This window comes from Exophiala spinifera (genome assembly GCF_000836115.1).
Source record: "Exophiala spinifera strain CBS 89968 unplaced genomic scaffold supercont1.2, whole genome shotgun sequence".
NCBI classification, from domain to species: domain Eukaryota; kingdom Fungi; phylum Ascomycota; class Eurotiomycetes; order Chaetothyriales; family Herpotrichiellaceae; genus Exophiala; species Exophiala spinifera.
Window position 1 is genome coordinate 3,225,108 of NW_015622514.1, and position 15,446 is coordinate 3,240,553.

General features: G+C 52.4%; 6 protein-coding genes across 6 annotated transcripts; 3 read left to right on the forward strand and 3 right to left on the reverse strand.

Annotated features, from left to right (window-relative positions):
- Window positions 1-203: 203 nt before the first annotated feature.
- PV08_03477 (uncharacterized protein) lies at window positions 204-3,094 on the forward strand (the record flags this gene model as incomplete). The annotated part of the gene is made up of 5 exons (XM_016377829.1): window positions 204-633; window positions 727-1,073; window positions 1,126-1,815; window positions 2,329-2,451; window positions 2,528-3,094. The coding sequence occupies 5 exons, from the start codon at window positions 204-206 to the stop codon at window positions 3,092-3,094; spliced, it is 2,157 nt and encodes a 718-aa protein (XP_016239399.1).
- A 243-nt stretch (window positions 3,095-3,337) lies between these two features.
- PV08_03478 (uncharacterized protein) lies at window positions 3,338-5,132 on the reverse strand (the record flags this gene model as incomplete). Its single annotated transcript, XM_016377830.1, has 3 exons — window positions 3,338-4,972; window positions 5,023-5,082; window positions 5,130-5,132. 3 exons carry the CDS (start codon window positions 5,130-5,132, stop codon window positions 3,338-3,340), a joined length of 1,698 nt encoding a protein of 565 aa, XP_016239400.1.
- A 323-nt stretch (window positions 5,133-5,455) lies between these two features.
- Window positions 5,456-6,921, reverse strand: PV08_03479 (uncharacterized protein; the record flags this gene model as incomplete). Its single annotated transcript, XM_016377831.1, has 4 exons — window positions 5,456-6,251; window positions 6,301-6,409; window positions 6,456-6,594; window positions 6,652-6,921. 4 exons carry the CDS (start codon window positions 6,919-6,921, stop codon window positions 5,456-5,458), a joined length of 1,314 nt encoding a protein of 437 aa, XP_016239401.1.
- A 604-nt stretch (window positions 6,922-7,525) lies between these two features.
- On the forward strand, window positions 7,526-8,117 carry PV08_03480 (uncharacterized protein; the record flags this gene model as incomplete). Its single annotated transcript, XM_016377832.1, has 2 exons — window positions 7,526-7,766; window positions 7,816-8,117. The coding sequence occupies 2 exons, from the start codon at window positions 7,526-7,528 to the stop codon at window positions 8,115-8,117; spliced, it is 543 nt and encodes a 180-aa protein (XP_016239402.1).
- Window positions 8,118-9,534: 1,417 nt separating this feature from the next.
- PV08_03481 (uncharacterized protein) lies at window positions 9,535-11,161 on the forward strand (the record flags this gene model as incomplete). Its single annotated transcript, XM_016377833.1, has 2 exons — window positions 9,535-9,642; window positions 9,695-11,161. The coding sequence occupies 2 exons, from the start codon at window positions 9,535-9,537 to the stop codon at window positions 11,159-11,161; spliced, it is 1,575 nt and encodes a 524-aa protein (XP_016239403.1).
- Window positions 11,162-11,311: 150 nt separating this feature from the next.
- PV08_03482 (uncharacterized protein) lies at window positions 11,312-13,543 on the reverse strand (the record flags this gene model as incomplete). The annotated part of the gene is made up of 1 exon (XM_016377834.1): window positions 11,312-13,543. One exon carries the CDS (start codon window positions 13,541-13,543, stop codon window positions 11,312-11,314), a length of 2,232 nt encoding a protein of 743 aa, XP_016239404.1.
- Window positions 13,544-15,446: the final 1,903 nt, after the last annotated feature.

Sequence of the window (15,446 nt, forward strand, 5' to 3'; positions counted from 1 at the left end):
CAAAGGACATGTCCGCTTTGATCGACGGGCGTCGCAGGGCGGATTGATCTCTACGATCCAAGCTCGCTTCGTTAATTGTGCAGCCACAAAACTGATCTCGAGCTTCTCAAAGACATGACAAATTGAGAGTAGAGAATATCTCTGGGAATTGCATTGATAGTTTTCGGTTCGGAGCCGCGTTCCCACGCCAAAATCACATCACCATGACGAGTGTCAACAACGCATACAAGATCGACGACTTCATCAACCCTGTGTTGAAGCCTGCGCAGGCGACCACGGTCGAAATCAAGACCGTTGACAGTGACACTGACCAGATTGCATCCAGACCGAACGCCGATGCAAGTTCCATTCTCCATGCAAAAGTTGGACAAAAGCCGGCCACCGTTACTGGAAGCAAGGGAAGCTACCTATATACTTCTGACGGGAACGAGATCTTTGACGCGACCTGTGGCGCTGCAGTCGCCTGTATCGGCCACAATGATCCTCGGGTGAAAAATGCCATCGTGAAACAACTCGACACAGTGGAATACTGTTATTCACCGTTCTTCGCCACAGAGGCTGCTGAAAAATTAGCCCATACACTCACGGAATCGACCGGAGGTGAGATGTCCAAGGTATTCATCGTCAGCTCGGGTAAGTTGGGAACTTTGTCGCTAGTGGTACCTGCCAATTATGGCTTCACGGGCAGGATTCCCCCTGGGCCATGCTGATTCTGACCTCAAACAGGAACCGAAGCGATCGAGGCTGCTCTCAAATTGGCCCGACAATACTTTACCGAATTGCCCACCCCTCAACCACAGCGCACCAAGTTTATCGCACGCAAGCAATCTTATCATGGCAACACCTTGGGCTCGTTGTCTGTGGGTCACCATACCGGCCGTCGTGCCATCTATGAGCCCATCCTAGGCTCGAACGTCGCGCACGTATCGCCGTGCTATCCCTATCGTGATATGAAAGAAGGGGAGACGGACGACGCCTATGTTGCTAGACTGGCTCAGGAGCTAGAGAATACCTTCCAAAGCCTTGGTCCGGAGACGGTGTGTGCATTCGTGGCCGAGACCGTGGCTGGCATGGTAGGTGCTCTCTCCTTCTCCAAGGATACTTTACTGACCCTAGTGACTTTAGACCCTCGGCTGTGTGCCTCCGACTCCTGGATATTTGGAAGCCATGAGGGAGGTATGCCATCGGCACGGAGCGCTTTTCATTCTCGACGAGGTGATGAGTGGCATGGGCCGCACAGGACCGTTGCATGCCTGGGCCCATGAAGAGACAATGGTAGCACCCGATCTCCAGACCGTTGCGAAAGGTCTAGGAGCCGGATATGCCCCGATTGGAGCACTTCTCGTCAACAAACGCATCGTCGATACGCTCGCTCGCGGCACAGGTGCCTTCACCCACAGCCAGACGTATCAGGGTCATCCGGTCGCGTGTGCAGCTGCGAATGAAGTCCAGCGTATCATCCGGGAAGAAAATCTCCTCGAGAATGCCCGCAACATGGGCGAGAAGCTCGGGGCACTGTTAAGGGAGAGGTTGGAGTCTCACGAGAATGTTGGTAACATTCGTGGAAGAGGCCTTTTCTGGGGCGTCGAGTTTGTCAAGTCAAAGTCTACAAAGGAGTCGTTTCCACCTTCCGACCAGGTTGCAGCGAAACTGCACAAGACCGGATTCATGCCCGAGTACGGCATATCACTGCTTCCAGGCTCGGGGACCGTCGACGGAAAGAAAGGCGATGTCATCGTGCTGGCACCGGCGTACAACATCACTGCCGCGGACGTGGAGACTATCGTCGAAAAGCTGGAAAAGGTTGTCCATGCGGTGCTGGGCTGAAATTGGGTTGCTAGGGACGGCTATTTCAATTACCGGAGTACATCTCCAATAAATGGCAGAATCGCCATTCCCGGCAGAGATCGCCTGTCCTTCGTTGTGTTGATCGAGAATTCAACTTCACACTCTAGTTGGAACCAGGCACGCGATGGTTACGTGGTACTGTCTTCCATTGTTGTGTATGTTCACTGCATGCCACTGCCACTGCTCATTGTCACAGGAAGTGAACCAGGCAGTGGTCAAAGTGCCATAAATACGATCATAGCACTCTGCCTCTTAGATAGCATCAATCCTACATTTCTGCCGTCGTGTCCCTTTTCTCGAGTCGAGCTCAACACGCCAGCAAGATGTCTTCTCAACTTGATATCGGGAAAATTCCGCCATCTATGCTGGGGATGAAGGGGAAACTGGCCTGGTCAAGTTTACTGAACCGGAGAAGAACGTGAAATCCTCTACGATGTACACACGACGCCTCCGGACGGGAGACTGACTTGGAACGAACAGAACCCCGCGGGCCCTCGATCGAAGCAGCATTGTGTCTCTGCAGAACGCTACGTCCCGATCGGCGTTGCAGAGACGGTTGCCCTGGGGCTGACCGAGTGCTGTGCGCGTCTTGGAAGAGGCAAGGTACGGCGATTCCCTTCCGGGGGGGGAAGGCTGATTGATGATGAGCGTGACCCGCTGACGTTCAATTGGGCGCAAGGTCTACCACTTCTCCAAGTGGACTGACGAGAAGCGTCGCGTAGGCGGGTTCCAGAAATTTACCGAGTCCTACGTTCGACTTCCAGACCTTCTGTACGTCGACTGCTCGTGGAACGACGAAGAAGCTCAAGCCTGGCTACGATCTCCACACCTGGATCGACTCCTGGCCCTGGACGCGCGCGGCGGCACTTTGGTGGACGGCACCCCCACGCCGGCCGTCAATTTCTTTCACGAGATCGACGACTACGGCACCATCCAATTCTTCCCCGGCTTCGGGGCGGCGGCGATGTACTACAACACCCATGGCGCCACGTATCTCGGGTTCACCGAGGATCTGGCCGCGGTCGCCGTCCATCGGGTCCACGACACTCCACATCGCTCCCGGTGGTCTGCCTCGAAGCTCGACGTGGCACAATTCCAGATGCGATCCGGTACGCTGGCGGCCGAGAAGCTGCAAGATATGTACCTTGCAACAACCGGGGTATTGTCGTCTGAAGCAACTTTTGCCGTCTCTTTGTGCCGTCTCCTGGGAAGCCTGACGGCAGGAGGTCGTTCCCTGTCAACCTGATTTTTATGGTATCGACGTAGAATCCGTTGCTTACACAGTCCGCCCTCCACGGAGTAGTAAATGTTTCCCTTAATGTTGATCTCAGAGAAAATGATCTTGATTGCAGAAATCTACCTGATACACTTTGGCCTCTTAGGTCGAAGTTTCATCCCCGAGCATATTAGCAGTGGAACGCCGATCCCATTATCACTGAATTCCATAAAGTTGCTTTGATTGCATTGCCTCAACATTCCATAATCCCCGTCATGCGTTCTGGAGAAGGACAACGAATGTTGCCTTCCGGCCTTGAACGTGATCAAGATATGCGTCCAATTCGTCGTCTTCGTCAATCTGGTAAGGAATTTCGTTGCCAGAAGCGTCCTTTTCAATACCCTCGATGCGAGCAGGTTTCGTGTTGGGATACTTGACCGCAAGCATCGCGTGAAGTTCTTGTACTGTCCGAGCCGACAACGATCCCAGCCACATCTTGGTGTTGCCGTACAACGTAGACTTGGGATGTGGTCGAATGTAGACAGGAATCATGGCGGACACCGGCGCTGCGGCCACGCTGCTTTCGGCAGCTTGAAGCAAGTCGGGATCGATCTGCAGAACCGAGAGATCCGTGTTTTGTGCGGCGGCCGCAACTTCACTGAATGGATTGACTGGCTGTAGAGGCGCATACGCGTTGTCTGCGGTGGGTTGGTCGGTCGCCTCCAACTCAGGATCGACTGAGGCTGGTATTGGCTTTTGTCTAAATGTACCCTTCTTCTTGGCTCTGTCATCTCGAACACGCTTCATGACGTCCCGACATAGGAGCTCGAGAGCAGCTTTCTTCTTTTCATGCAAAGGATCATCCGCGCCTGGAGCAAGAATGTGCTGAAGTAAAGGAGTATTGGCGATCCATCTATCTTTGAGTTCTTGCCATTTCTCCGGACCCATCTCGATCTTGCTGGTGTAGTGCTCAGACATGAGAATGTCGTAGAAGCCACTGCGGATCTGTCGGCTTTGCTTAGGGTTGAGGCCTAGGACATTCTTCGATTCCAAGATGGTCAGACGGCGGCCCATCGTCCGTATGCGTTTCGTGACATCAGTGCAAATGACATCCAAGGCAAGCTCCTTTTTCTTGGCCACGGTAGGATCTGTCGGGTCGGTGTAGAACCTGGCTTGCAAGATGTCACTCTCGTGAATGAGTCGGTTCTTGATGGCTTGCCACTTGTCGGCTCCTGCAACAGTTTTCTGCAAAACTCCCTCGGCTTCGCACATCGCCTGAAATTGGTCACGAATCACGCGGTATTGTTTTGTGGACAAGGACAGGATTTCTCTGCTTTCCTCCAGTGTAGTCTCGGAAGGAAATCGCGGGGGGCCAGGGGGGTCCGCGGGAAGTCCAGCATATTCCTTGGTTCGGCGACGACGCTTCTTCTTCTTTCGCCGCTCTTCACTGATCTCCTTGAGTTGCTCGAGGCGCTCTCGCTGTCTCTGAACGAATTCCTCGGGAGGTTCTTCAGGAAGAACACTCGGCATGGCTTGAGATTGCTCGTTGAGCGCGTTCTCTTCTTGAGCCACACGGAGCAACTGCGCTTCAAAAGAAGCCTCTTCCTCGTCCATGGGCGTCTGTTTCGCGCCATTCGGAATTCTCATCAGCCATCGATGTTTTGCACGTAGCCTCATGAGTTCCCGCTCTTTGATATCATGACCTTCGGCATGTAGAACTGCAAGCATATTCCGTTGGCTGTAGTTGGCTTCCCAGAGTTGTCTTACGCGTTCAACTAGATCTTCATCGCGATGGGCGGGTTTGCGCTTTGAGGGGAAACCCCATCGCCGGAACTGGGTTTGGAATGCACGCTTGGAAGGGTTGAAGTCTGTGGTGTCGCGCATGTATTGCATAATCTCTTCGAGCGACTGTCGGGTGTTAGTCCAACAGTGCACGGCGACAACTGGGATAAACTGACCTTGCGCTCTTCGATGTAGAGTTTGTACAATACATCTTTGTGAGGCTCCCAGTTGTAGACCTGAACATGTCAGAGGGGTATGCTGGTCAGTAAGTCGAAGTACTCACCATGTTGACCTGCGCGTTGCTCGACCGTAGACAAACCGCGCTTCGAGGATGTTTGGATGCGGTGACGGAGAAGCGGACGATAAAGTCGCGCAGATTGTCGTCAACTGCAATTTTGCAGTCACGTGCCGGGTGCCTCGGCTCACCTTCCCTCGCGCCCTCCAGGCATGTAAACATTGAGCGCCGCGTTATTCACCGGCCTCGACGACAATAAGGCGATGCCAAAGCGATCAATTCACCCTCTGCACGAAAATCATTGACGTCAATGGAACGTGAATCTCAAGATAAATAGCTCGTGCCTCTATTGTCTGCAGCGTGGTCTCCAGAGTCTACCTCTTGGGTCCTATCATTTCCTTCCATTGGTCGTCTAAGCTGACTCGATCCTGTCGCGACTTTTGAAGCCACCGCTGCTGCCAGGCCTCAGTCATCTCTTGCCAACAAGATATTTCTTCATTCACAAAAGAAGCAGCCGCATCTGCACATTGCCTGATCTTCTCCATCGGCACCAGATGGCCGCTGTCAAGAACGACTTCTTTGACCCGACCGGCTGCATGTCCTCCACTTCCTCCAACTCCAATGCCTGTTGTCTCCAGTTTCTTTCTTCTCAGTTCTGGCGTGGCTAGCTCTGAGGATTTTCCAAAGATGTATAGAACCGGTGGTTTGACTTCAGGCAGTCGCCGGAATATCTCGGAAGGTTCAGGTCGGTAGAAAGGGTATCCTTGCTCAACGTCCTCGGGATGCATATCCCCATACACAGAGCGGTCTTCTTCGGGCGCGAGCTCGGGCCGGCCATAATATTTCGGCCTCAGGTATGAAAACACCTCTTGTGCTTTTGTCGTCGTCAATGTGACCGGTGGATTCTCGCCGTTCCCACGCTGAGGGTAAAGCGCCGTAGGCAGATCTCTCAAACCATACTTGACCCACCGAGAAAGTGCTCGAGGATCCCATGCTTGGTAGAACTTGCTGTTAGCCAGGATTTGTGCTGCTTGCTCTCTCGAAGGCCAAAGATCACGACGATATGTCGAAGCTCGAGCAAAGGTCTTGCTTGGGTTCTCCGTTTGAATGACTGGGTCAATCAAAATGAGTCCCTGTAGTAATCGTGGATGCAACAAAGCAAGCTGGGTTCTGTTTGTCGTCAGCGTCGTCATAGTGAATGAGACGTGGCTCCCCATACAATTGTGAACCTCCCATTGAGTGGCCTATTCCGACAAGAGGTTGAGGCATCTCCTCTTGCTTTTGATTGATCAAAAAGAGCAAATCTCGAGCAAAATCCCACCAGTTTGCTGTTCTGTCAGTAAAAGTCCCGTGTTCTCTCGTAGTCAAACATACGGTCGTTCCCAAGAGCGTCTTCATTGAGGATACCACTTTGGCCTTGATGGGCAATGTCTGCAATCCAGATGGCGCGTATCTGCCGCCCAAGCTTATTCAGTTCTTCGTAGAGATCTTCGAATAGTGGCTCATACATTTCCTAATGTGGTGTTGGCGATAATACTTCTTCACAACAATGATGGATCTGGGGCCGCACCTTAGGAAAGCCATTGGCATGGGCGGCAATAAATGTGATGTCGCCAGGACCCGGTTTCGGGTTACCAAGAGGCACATATTGCTTAACTGCCAGCTTCAAGGCGTTTTCATAACCGATTTCAGTGCCCCTTGGCCAATGTCTCGTATGTTGCGCCGGCACGGTATGTTCAAGTACTCGGAAGTGGGATATTGAATGAGCGTGGGCAGAACACAGCACATGCTTTCGCCGGCGGTGCCTTCGAGGTGCAGCCGTCCTGGCTATCCTCAGCATCCTGACGCTGTCGATCTAAAGTGTCGATTGAGAACTATGTTAGATTTCGAGTCATTAGGTAAGGTCTCGAGAGAGCGAAACCCCGAGGGACCGGCCCAAGCTCGGGGCTGAGTTGCCGGGCAAAGGATCAGTAATACCTTGCACCCTCCAGTCATACAGTCCGTCCACCAAGAGTCATCGATCGCAATACATCTAAAGATAGGTTCCGAATCATCAATCGGTAAAGGCGCCGCCGCGAACTGCCAAAAAGTGCCCCTTCCGGTGGCTCAGCCTCGCCTGTCGTGAGTCATGGCCCTGACCGTAGCGATGACCGCACTCCGCCTGGTTCGAGCTCAATCGCTGCAGCCTCACTAGGTTGCTCAAGAGTGCTTTCTTGCAGCTACTGATCGACGGTCGAGTCCATACAGGCACCTGCTTGGCGCTGCGCCGAATGGGGGATTCGCGAAGTATAGAGTCATCGACGCTCATAAGGTAATAATGTCCTGACAACGCAGCCATCGGTGAAAGCCAGTGCAACTATAATCAAGTGCAAGGTCCGTCGTAATCATTGACCAGGTCATATTCAGTCAAGTATTCCAACACAATCTCATCGAGATCTATCATCATGGCGACAGAATCTGTGGCGTCGGTTCCCTCCAAATCTCAACTGGAGGACATCAGTCGATTACGAGGCATCGCAGAGAAGCACCTGCATCAAATCGCCGAGGAAAGGCTTCAAGAACAATTTGATGATGCAAAGCGAAATGAAGAGCTAGAACGATATGCGAAACAACGTCGGCGGGCCAAGTTGCGCGCCACATCACCAGCTGTCTCAACCCCAACTTCCAGAATGAGATCCGCTCAGGGTAAGTTGGCTTCATGGTCGACGCCAGGAGATCTGCTCATGTCACACAGACGTACTGGAGCGGCTCAAATGGGACGACAGTCTCGATCTGTCAAAGTACATAATCGGCTATCTAGAACGCTTCAACGGTATTCAAGAAATGCCAGCTACTAGATGGATCTCCGAGCCCACCGAAGAAGAATGGATCCCTCAACATAGGATCCGATACTTCAAGCAAGTTGACGAGAGTGGAAAGCAGAGCATCGTCTGGGACAGAGACAACCGGATCGACAAAATATTTGGCGCCAGTGTCAACAAAGAGGCCGACAATGATGATCGTTGGGAAGATAGCAGCCCACAGCTGACGCATTGAGCCCAGTCTCACGAGATAGTGTGAGAGGGTTGGGTATCAAGCCGCAGCTCTATCGAGTCCTGTCTGTGTATGAGGTCAAATGCATTGTTTGCTTGACCCGACTTGGTAACGGAGCCAGGCTTGAGCATCCGGATTCGGCGGAGCCATGAGGCAATTTGTCAATTCTGTGGCCTAGCTTTGCTTTGCAGCCTCCCGACAACGGCTCGAGGCAATTGAAATCATAACAGTATGCGGGGAAGCGAAGCAAACCGTCGGTCGTACAAACAAGAACCGATGTAGAGCAACTTGTACAAATATCTTGCAACCTCTCAAGGCCTTGGCTTTAACTTGAGGGGGATGGAATACCCAGAATGATAGCGATTTACGGAATCGCATTGCTTGCAGCAGACTTCTGTTTGGTAGCCTCTTGCATCTCAAGATCGACTCCCATAGACACCTGCGGTGTATGTTTCTCTGAGGCTTCGACACATGCGAGACTAACTTTCTCAAGCTGTTCTATTGTCTTGAGACGAGCTTCCGGGAACCATGCAGGCATGATGTCCTGCCTTCGAACCTGTGTATCGCGTTCACCGGCAAATGGGTAAGTGGACTGCACTAGATCCATGCGTGTCAGCAGTATCCCTACACCAACATGTATTGGTATAGATTTGACCTTCCGCGTCCCCAGAATCAAACTCTTCGTTCGATAGGTCCTGACAATGGGACGTACTGTCTCTTCTTCAGGTAAGCAGTTGATCAAAGATCGGGTACAATTGTCCGCTGAAGATATTGCCAGTGACGATAAATGCACAAGGCCAGTGCGGAACCCTACGAATGACAAACAGATAGAACTCTCTTACCCTGGCAAACCAGATATGTGTGATCTTGGAGTTGGCGATTCTTTTGGTAGCTACGTTTGCCAGAACTCGGCAAGCTTGAAGCATCGCGAATGAAGCGAAGAGAGCCGTCTGAATTCTGTATAGGCAATCAATTATGACCCTGAATGCTACGATCGAGGGAAGTCGATATCTAGTGATCGATAATCGAGGCATAAAGTTTTACAGACGAGTATGATTTGGAAGAGGTCATCTCGTCCTGTACTTTGTCGACCAGATCAGGGATTTAGACAGGGCAGGTTTGCCGAAGGGGTCACGTTCTGATAAGCCGCGTCTACGGTATGCTGTAGAGCTATCAAGCGAAGTTATCAATAATTTTTGTCGCAAAACCCGACACTCGGGTGCTACCAACATCATCGTGTAGACGCTCCTGTAAACACCCGCAGCCTTGTTCCCCGGTGTCGCTGTATGGGAAACCTTGGACAGCCATAATAGAAACGAGGTGCTGCTACAAGGAGCGTGCTATCGACTTTCTCATGTTCAAATCTCTCATCCAAGTTACAGAGACACTTCGCCGACTACAACTCCTTCTCCTCCCAGCCATGGCTGCGCCAACTCCTGACCGGCCAAAGGTGACTGGACGGGCTTTCTATGAAAGTATTGGCAGCCCAAAATGGATTGTAGCCCCCATGGTTGACCGCTCAGAATTTGTTGGTCCATCTCCCCTGGCACTCGCTTGATCCCCGTTAACCACTCCTCTAGGCTTGGAGACTTCTCACTCGGTCCTATTTGGACGAAGAACGATCGAAGTCCTTGCTAGCATATACGCCGATGCTCCATGCACGACTCTTTCAGGAAGGCCCAAGACACCGAGACGCCTATTTCCGACCTACGCGAGATAGCCTTGTCTCGAAAGTGAGATCCTCACTGCCCCCATGGCTAGATGGGAACCCCGAACTTGATCGACCACTTTTTGTGCAGTTCTGTGCGAACAAACCGGAGGAATTGCTCGAAGCAGCGCAATATGTAGCTCCATACTGCGATGCTGTGGATCTGAATCTAGGATGTCCGCAGGGTATCGCAAGAAATGGGCATTATGGTGCATTCCTTCAAGAGGACTGGGACACAATATACAGTATGATCAACAAACTCCACAACGAACTGTCGGTGCCAGTAACTGCGAAGATGAGGATACTAGAGACACGAGAGAAGACACTTGAATACGCAAAGATGATAATATCCGCCGGCGCGAGCATCCTTACCGTCCACGGGCGCCGGCGTGAGCAGAAAGGGCACAATACAGGCCTCGCAGATTGGTCTATGATCCGCTACCTCAGAGAAAACCTCCCAGCTGACACGGTGCTTTTTGCAAATGGCAACATACTCAATTCCGGTGACATTGACGCTTGCCTCGCAGCCACAGGTGCCGATGGAGTCATGAGCGCCGAGGGCAATCTTTCCGATCCGACAATCTTTGCATTGCCGCCGAAAGAGCATAACCCGCGCGAATATTGGTATGGTCCGAATGACAAAGGCGGCTACCGCGTGGATGCAGTGTTTCGGCGGTACATGGATATTATTTACAAGTACAGCTTCGACCGAGCACCGCCTGAACGACCACCTTTGTACATACCCGGCGACCCTAAACCTGATTCAACGAAAGAAATCACGGATCCTGCATCGCAGAACGGCGCCACCAACAGCAAGAAGAGAAAACGAGAAAGTAAGCCCAAAACGGACCCGAATCTAAAGTGCATGCAGGGCCACCTATTCCACCTTCTCCGGCGACTAGTATCGGTACATACAGACATCCGGGACGCTCTGGCTAAATCCAGATGTGGAGACATGGATGCCTACGAGCATGTCCTGTCAATGGTCGAAAAGGCTGTCATGGAAGGACTCGATGCTGAAGCGCAAGGGACAGGCGAGGAGTCTAGCCAACAAGAAGTGGCATCACTCGGAGAGAATGTGCCGCCGAAGCAAAAAACAGAAGCCAAATACAAGAGACCTTGGTGGGTATGTCAGCCCCATATACGGCCATTGCCGGAAGAGGCTGTAAAACTGGGAGCAATGCAGCCCAGCAAGAAAGAACTGGCCAAGCTCGCGGCGCAAGAATCATCGGAGACGAAAGCAGACCCCCTTCAACGAGTTGATGATGGCCAGCAACAGCAGCAGCCCAGCCCCACATCAGGCGACGATGTGCCAAAGTCAGCTCTTGTGTGCGGGTGAAGATATCTCCAGGGCAAGAACAATGTCAAAAACTTCAATTCCCAGTACGAATATGGCTCTGTTCTCACGAGAGCACGTCCATTGTATTGTAATTCTACACCCGAGAAAGACTAGACTTAATGTACATTGGCCCTGGGCATCGCCTCAGCTCTATCTTCGCCTCTTTGGGTCTCTGGACGGGCCGGGCTGTCCGTCGTCAGAACTGCTGTCGGGGCTCGCAGTGCGTTTCCTAGAAGGCTGGTTGACTGTCTGCTGGTATTGCGTCTCGATGAAAGCACGGGCAGAATCTCGCAGCATGGGGTCCATGCCACCGTCCGCAAACAGGTCTTCAATCTCTTCGATCAAGCCATCTCGCAGGGTTTCAGCGAAGCCACTATCCTGTGGATTTATCCCAGCGTTCGCCAGACGTTCCGTCACGCGCCCGTTGGCGTCATTCACGATAGACATCGCTGCGGCTTGAAGCGCCTCCAGGTCCACGGGGGAAGTAGACCGTTCTGACCTCGAAGGGGTCGATTCCGGAGGAGTAGGGCTTCTCGATGCCGGCGGTCTCGCGGTCTCGCCACCTGAGGATGATGAAGACAGGGACTCTACACCAGACATGGCCGAGTCTCCATCGGCATCCACAGCCTTGCCCTTCCCCTTCCCCTTCTGGCTTTGCGTCTGGCTTTGCTGCGTCTTGCCTTCATCCTGCTTCTTCGTGTCCTTTGCCTTCCCCTTCTCGGCGCGTTTCTCCTCTGCCCTCTTGGCGCTCGCTGCGTAGACCTTGTCCTTCGGGACCTTGAACTTCTCGATGATGGCTGGGCATCGGCCTCGCTGCGTCATCAGAGCGGCCGACTCGCGTGGTCTTCTTGGTTCGGTAGACCCAGGCATCAGTCGACCCACGAATTTCTCGTTGATCCGTTTGGCCCACTCCTCCTTGGTCTTTGTCGGTACCACGAGAGGGACAAGCTGATCTTCAGTTTTCGTCGGGTGCTTCTGCTTCAGCTGGTCCAGCAACTCCAGGTTCAATGCGTAGAGGAAGTCGTTTTCTTCTTGTGACCATTTCTGAGAAGCCGCCCGCTTCTTCTCGTCTGCCACTCGACTGCGGTTCTGTCGCCACCAAGCATTCAGGCCGTTGACGTGCTTCTGGAGATCCCAGTCAAACACGACTCGGCCCGAATTGGCTCCAGGATCTGCCTGGCCTCTGTCGGGCCACCAGTGACTGGCCCGCTTCTCGAACACGTTAGAGTGATACTTACCCTTGGCGATGTACTCGAGGAGATAACGGTGCGGGTTAGGAGCGCTTGCTTTTGCAGCGTCCGCGTAATCATCAATGATGAAACCCTGGACACGCTCACGCTGTTGTTTTGACGGGGTCGACGATGACGGCGCCGGCGACGATCCTGTTGAAGACCCGGCGTCTGAATCGGAAAGAAACCTGTCGAGATCATCTCCGAAGTTGTCTTCGCCTTCGGACTCATCAGAGCCGGAAGATGAGGAGGATGATGAGGACGAGGAGTCGTCATCGTCATTGGGAATGTTGACCTGCTTTTTCTTCGGCATCGTGCTTCTTGGCACACAGTCTTGTGGCCTGGGCTTTGGTAACCGCTTACCGTCAGGACCATCTCTCATACCGCCGTTCTCACGCTTGGTGGTGCCACTGAACGGGGGCACGCCGTCAGTGTACCAGTCTTGAACAGCTTGGACGAGATCGTAGTCTCGATCTGCCAGGAAAGTCAGCAAGGAATACCAATCTGGGCGACCGGTGATATTTATAAACTCGGCCAGTCTCTCGTCTCTTTGCTCCTGTCGCTTGTCCTCGGCGATCTTCTCGGCCGTTTTGTCCTGGCCTTGCTTCTTTCGTTCGGTTTTCGGAGCGGCCAGCGGGGTCCTCATACGGTCGTACCGGCGACCGAGCATCTGTCGAATACCGTCCGCATTCCCAGCGACACTAGTTAGGTTCCTCAGGGCAAGTCCAACGTCCCAGTGGTTTATGTTGAGCCAGAGCGAAGCCTCAGTCCTGCTGAGTTGTTGGGTGTTGAGTGTGGTCCTTCGTACACGTTCGTTGAATGCATACGCGGCGTCACGACGCTCCTGCTCTGGATTGTCATTCCATATAACCATCGAGGCGTTGAAGAGCCCCTGCGCCTCGGCATCATCTGCGTCTCTATCGCCACGGCCCCTGAGGAGCTCGAGATGGTTCGTCCGGTCTTGGATGTACTCGGCATGCGCGGTCTCGAGGTCCCAGTCGTTTGATCTCAGATAGAATTCAAGGATGTTATTGTCAACCACGTGTGGGCTGAGGCGTCGTACGAAGGCGTCCAAACGGTCACGTCTCTGCGTCGGGGTGACTGCGTTGTCCGCGGCAACGGAGGGCTTTTTAGCGGCCTTTTTGGGAGCCATGAATCTTGAACGAATGTCTTTCCTAAGTCAATCAGCTTGTACACACGAGGTGGGCCAGGGCTACCACTTACAAGAAGCGAGTATATATATGTATAGCTGCAGAAGGTCACCAGGACCGTAGAAGTGTGAAAGATCGGGGGTTGGTTGATTGGTGGTGGTTGAGATTGAATATTTCGAACACGTTGTGTGAAGATGTAGGACTCGAATGAACCATGGTGCTTCATTCTGCTTCGATATATATGAGTCGATGCAGTAGCAATTGACCGTCTGTTGTCTGGTACAAAGAGGTCGGTGGCAGAGAGCCCCCTTTCACAGACAGCCTCGCATAAAGCATTGGAGTCAGCACGTGACACGCTGGCCATTATGTTCATTGTGCAAATCTGGACGACCAACACAATGTCAGCCTTTGAGCGCGGCTATTTTTGGCATCTGGTTATTGACTGAGGCCCCAAGATAGTAGTCGACACTTTGGGTCACACTTCCGACGGCTGCGAGATGGCCTGGATGATCCTGCTTCGGCTGGCATTCTGTTGTGTCGTATGTACACATAAATGCCCATGTCGGACGGAAGAAGTATGCGTTTAGTCGACCGAGAGATTGTGTATTCCCCAGAACACAAAATATTAGCAGGAAATCCTAGCGCATGATGATAAAGAGTGGAGGACAAAGCCTCCGTCCCCGACGTGGCATGTTGGCTGGCCAGACGATCGGGAACAAAGAAACGCTGTCCATGGCTGACTCCAAATTTTCACTGTAATAGCGTACAGACAGCACTTAGCCATATATTGTGGTTCGACAATGGGCTTTCTCCCATCTAGATAGTCTTGTTTTGTGTCCACAATCCACAGGGTGTGAAGTTGGCTCGTGTTAAAACAGTAATCATTCCATTGCCTCTGTCTGTGCATGGCAAGATCGTGTCACAACTCCGCACCATTGAATGGCCTGCCTTATGGTGAGTTAACTTTGGTGAGCTCAGTTGTTGAAGCAAAGTCTGGTTTGCTGTTGACAGACACATCGAGTCCAGGAAGCGGTGAAGAGGATAAACTCAAACGACATGGTAGAGGGGTACTGCCTTGAGTTATCTACAGGGCTTGTCCTTGCATCAACGTGGAGTATAGAGGCCCAGAAGCAGTTGATATCTCTGGGATGAAGCCACCTCTTGATGAGTCGCACATTCTGTTGGTCTGGCAGAGTTTCCGATAGTGGTCTGTGGTGCTTGGGAACTTGGTCTGGACGGGGTTTACAAAGATTGGCACACAAAGTCAGGGTTTAAAGCTTCATGAGGATTGTAGCTCTCTGAAATTCAACGCACCCATGTGTCTGGCGGGCTCAAAAGTTTGGGGTTTCTTCATCCTTTGCATTTCATTAGTTCAGGTCAAGACAGATCGATTCAAATCACACCCTCAAGGCTGGAGTCAGGCCTCACGCTGGAAAGAGAGGTCATTTTGTTCTTGTCCTCCTCTCTCATACCGGGAAACAGATAGAGACGTCTCAAGGATATTGGTGAAATGCGTTAAACGGCGGTGATGGCAAACAACGGACACCTTGGAGAAGCGCGTGTCATTTGAAGCGAGCATTCCCACGGAATCTTGTCATTTGACCATACACCATCCACGTGATCTCGCGTCGACCCCCAGCAAAAGGGCAGTCGCGTTTTCGTGTCTTTTTCTTCCCTTTCCATTTTGAGAGACACAGCAACTCTTGTCAGGCCTCGTACGGCCCGCCGCAAATCGAGAGTGGTCGCAATGTCGGACCCAGGGACATTGGCAGCTTAGCCCGTCGAGCTACATCATCATATTATGAGCCACCTCGATCGCGATGACTTGAAAAACATGAGCCTGTATACGACAGACGGGGAATAACGAGCTGCGATGAGGGAACGAAGTTCCGGGAAGTATCAATC